Source organism: Oryza sativa, chromosome 12 (genome assembly GCF_034140825.1).
Source record: "Oryza sativa Japonica Group chromosome 12, ASM3414082v1".
Classification (NCBI taxonomy): domain Eukaryota; kingdom Viridiplantae; phylum Streptophyta; class Magnoliopsida; order Poales; family Poaceae; genus Oryza; species Oryza sativa.
The window spans coordinates 479,375-483,910 of NC_089046.1; the positions used below are offsets into that span (position 1 = coordinate 479,375).

A 4,536-nucleotide genomic window follows, 5' to 3' on the forward strand; every position below is an offset into this window, starting at 1 on the left:
GCGGCTCGGTTCGGTCTTGGTCTTGGGTGTATAAAACCCACAAAACCTGCAAAACCCATGGAGGCCCTTCGTCACCTAATGGGCCGGCCCGGGAAGACCACCTCAGGGCCCATGAATGCAAAAGACATTGTATACCCACTATAATGTCTCTATCATAAGAGTAACAATGTAAATTTCCCTGTAATAAGCAAACCCTAGAGGGTATGGGCCTGTACTAGGATTATAAATAGACTCCTAAGGGCGCCATGTAATGAGGAGATTCCAAAATTTTTAACCGATTAATATATTGCTTTACCATTCCAATTATTCTCTGAGTTAGCACGTCCTTCGACATAAAGCAGTTGTCATTCGACAACAATGTGGGTTAATTGTCTCAAAATTCCTTTTAATTAATCAATTTTATATATGGAATGTATGCATGTATGGTGTTGATTAAATAAGGTTATCATAGTCATTTGTCTGTCCTCCTAATTTGTTTTAAATTAGCTAGAATTTTAAATTTTATGGGACAGTGAGTTTTATAGGCCTAAGCCCAACGTGCATATGGAACGGAGATTTGGGCCCAAAGCCCATCAAGAAAAATACTACTATCTGACAAAAAAGGAAATAAGTTCACCGGTCTCTCAACTTAACAGCGAGATTTTTAAGGTCCTTTAACCACAAAACCAGAAATGTATACCCCTAAACTCACACAAACCGTGTATAAAAGGTCCCAAGGCAGTATATATGGGTGGTTTCACTGACGTAACATGTCAGAAAAAAAAATTAAAAAAAGTACATAGGCGCACATGCCAGCTGCACATATTTTTTCTTCTCTTTTCTTCTCCTCTCCTCTTTTCTCTCTTCTCTCCTCTTCTTCAGGCCAGCGGCGGGCGGAGAGCCGGAGAGACGATGGGCACGCGCGGATGCGAGCAGCGGGCGGAGCGGACGGCGGGCGAGCGCGGCGGCAGAGCAGCGAAGCGGCACTGGGCGGGGGTGCCTGGGGCGGCGGAGTCGAGGGCGGAGTCGTCGGAGTCGATGTGGGAGGGCGTGGGAGATGTCGATGTGGACGAGGAAGAGGAGGGAGAGCAGGAGGACGAAGGTGGCGGCGATGCGGGCGAAGAGCGGCCGGTGGGCGCGCAGGATGGACGCCGCCTCCCTGTAGATCCCCACCACGCCCAGGAACTGCAGCTCCTCCGGCTCGCACTCCATTGGACTCCTTCGATTGAGGATTGGATTTGACTTGGATTCCTCGTCCGCTACGTTGTCGGTAGCTTATTAATTTGGTAGGTAGCTAACGAAACGAGATGAGATGAGCTTGAGATGGGATTGGGGATTGGGGAATTTTGGAGAAGTAGTCGTAAGTAAGCAATTGGTTGGGGAAGCGAGGTCTCGGACATGGCGGCGTCGGTCGAGTGCGCGGTCTGCCTCAGCGTCGTCGACGAGGGGGAGAAGGTGAGGCAGCTCCCGGCGTGCGGGCATGTTTTCCACCAGGAGTGCATCAACATGTGGCTCTCGTCCCACGCCTCATGCCCGGTCTGCCACGGGAAGGCCGCGCCAGCCGACGAGCTTGCCGACGCCATAGCCGTGTGCATATCGGTGAAGCGCGACGTCGTCGTGCCAGCCTCCTCGCCGCCGCCGAGCTCGCCCGCCGGCTCTCCGCCCGCAGCTCGCATCCGTGCATGCCCATCGTCTCTCCGCCCGCCGCTGGCCTGAAGAAGAGAAGCGAGAAGAGAGAAGAGAGGAGAAGAAAAGAGAAAAGAAATATATGTGCAGCTGACATGTGGGCCCATGTACTTTTTTAAAAAAATTTTGCTGACTAAGATGCCACGTCAGCGAAACCACCCATATATACTGCTTTGGGACCTTTTTATGCACGGATTGTGTGAGTTTAGGGGTATACATTTCTGGTTTTGTAGTTAAGAGACCTCAAAAAATCTCGTTGTTAAGTTGAGGGACCTCCGGTGAACTTATTCCTGACAAAAAATGAGGCCCTATTAACTCCTAGCTGCAGGCCACTAGCTTTCTTTTTACCTCCTAGCCTGTGCCAATTAATTAACCAGCTGATCACTTCCTCTTCCTAATTACTTTCTCTATCCACAAAAGTTATACCTATTACTTTTGTCACCAAGATCATGAAGAAATTAAATCATCTTAGATGTTACAAAATCAAGAAGTGAATGTAAGCATGCAACCAATGAGTATTTAGAACAGGTACAATAGCAGGCTATAAGCTAGCTATAAATATATTTTAAAGAGATAAAAGAAAAGAGAGAAGAGCAGCGGTCTACAGATCTATAGCCAGCTACAGCACGGATTCTAAGATGTAATATGTGTATGACATGTGGGACCAGGTATTAATAATGCAGTAAGCAACTATTGTATGAATTAGCTATTACATTGGCTATAGATGATTTGGAGCTAGTAGTTGGCTATACTATTAAACTTACTCTTAGATGACTCCTTTGGGTTCTAATCAAATATTTAATTTATCTCTTCATTTATAAATTTTAAATGCATTAAAAAATATAAATAGAAACAACTTATTTGGAAAAAGTTAAATGTGAAATATATTGTATCTAACTTTTGTGGATGGAGGGAGACAGGGAGTATATGAGTACACCATTTTAATTTACATACAAGGCGTATCGTTTTAAGATGCAAATTTATTCGAGTGGCGCTGGTTTGCTACTCCACCTAGTACAAATATAATGTACGGATGGCAGCCAAAGTTGACTAGTACTCCAAACTGCTCCAGCTCATAGAAAATGTCAACTATAATTAACTTGGAATTGGATTTATCTAGCCGATAGATGATCCCGGTTCAACGCCGTAGCACGTTCGTACGTACGGTATGAATGATGATGGATCAACACATGAAAAGTCAATATACTTGCATGATGTCAGCATCTAGCTCAACAAGAAAGCAACATATATATATATATATATATGCCATGTACTCTTACCCTTTCTCTTTCAACAAACTGCATGTACGTCTTCTTGCATAAATCAGCCAACTAATTAAGTTCTGGAGTATACATACATACATACATACATACATACATACATACATACATACATACATACATACATATATACATACATATATATATATATATATATATATATATATATATATATATATATATATATATATATATATATATATATATATATATATATATATATATATATATATATATATATATATATATATATATATATATATATATATATATATATATATACACTACTTAAGACGTTTCCGTCGTCCATCTAAAAAAAATAGCGAAATAAAACGTAAAAAAAAAGAGAGATAGTCCGATTCAATCAATGACGCGGAGAACAAAAAAAAAAATCCGTTCGTCCCTCACCCACATCACGCACACCCCTCTCCAAATCCCAAACCATCACAATCCAAACCAAAAACAAAATCCCAATCCAAATCGGAATCATCACAAAATCTAATATAAATATTTGGATTTTTCCGGTCGTCACACCGGTTTTTCGTCCCGCTTCATCGCCCCCCTCCCCCAAAATCCCAATCCGAATCCAATCAAAACCCAGAAAAAAATCACAATCACAATCGGAGTTCAATCGCACAAATCATGATGCATGTACACACATATATCCAAATAAAAACAAAAAATTAGATCGAAGGGGGTCGCCGCCGCCGCCGCTGTCGCCGTCGCCGTCGTTGCCGAACCGCCGCCGTCGCCGTCGCTGTGGATCCGGTGGAGGGGAGAGCGCCGCCGCCGCCACCTCTCCTCCCGCTAGATCCGCCGGCGGCGGCAGCGGAGGGCACTCTCCGGTGGTGGGGGAGAGCGCCACCGCCACCGTCGGTGGTGGGGGAGGACTCCACCGCCGCCGCCGCTCGCGGGAGGAGGGGCGCCGTCGCCGCCGCTCGCGGGGCGCCTCCCCACCCGCTAGATCCGCCGCCGGTGGTGGGGGAGGGTGCTGCCGCCGCCGCTCGCGAGAGGAGGGGCGCCGTCGCCGTCGCCGCCGCTCGCGGGGCGCCTCCCCTCCCGCTAGATCCGCCGCCGGTGGTGGGGGAGGATGCCGCCGACGCCGCCTTGGGTGGTGGGGGTGCCGCCGCCGCCGCCATCGGTGGTGGGGGAGGGGCGCCGTCGTCGCCGCCGCCGCTCGAGGGCGCGGAGGAGAGGGCGGCGAAGTGAGATGGGAGGGAGGGAAATGGGCTAGGGTTCCGCGGCTGAGAGGGAGTGGGTTTTGTTTCCCCACTATCGACGCTCGGCCGTCCGATCAAAACCCTAGAGATCGGATGGCCGGTGTCGTCCGGGCCGAAATCGGCCCAAGAGGGATCGAGAGTGAGGCCTCTTTTCCGGCCCAAGCCCAGGTTGCGGCCTGGGGGAGGAAAAGTGCGCCCGCGCATACGCAAGAGGCCGTGGGCCGACCGGCATGGGTCGGAAATAAGTCTATTTTTGGTCCCTCGAGCCGAAAAAAAGAGAATAAGTACATTTTTAGTGCTCATTTTTTCAGAAGCATTACAATTATAGTTATATTGAATATGTTTATTTCGAAGCAAACCTATAAGAAAGT

General features: G+C 47.4%; 1 protein-coding gene across 1 annotated transcript; it reads left to right on the top strand.

The window, feature by feature from the left end:
- The first annotated feature begins 728 nt into the window (after positions 1-728).
- LOC107277331 (E3 ubiquitin-protein ligase EL5) lies at positions 729-1,942 on the top strand. Its single transcript, XM_066306213.1, has one exon. It carries the CDS (start codon positions 1,378-1,380, stop codon positions 1,693-1,695), a length of 318 nt encoding a protein of 105 aa, XP_066162310.1. The 5' UTR covers positions 729-1,377; the 3' UTR covers positions 1,696-1,942.
- The last annotated feature ends 2,594 nt before the right edge of the window (positions 1,943-4,536 follow it).

Coding starts and splice junctions, on each gene's coding strand:
- LOC107277331 (XM_066306213.1), top strand. CDS start 1,378: ATGGCGGCGTCGGTCGAGTGCGCGGTCTGCCTCAGCGTCGTCGACGAG.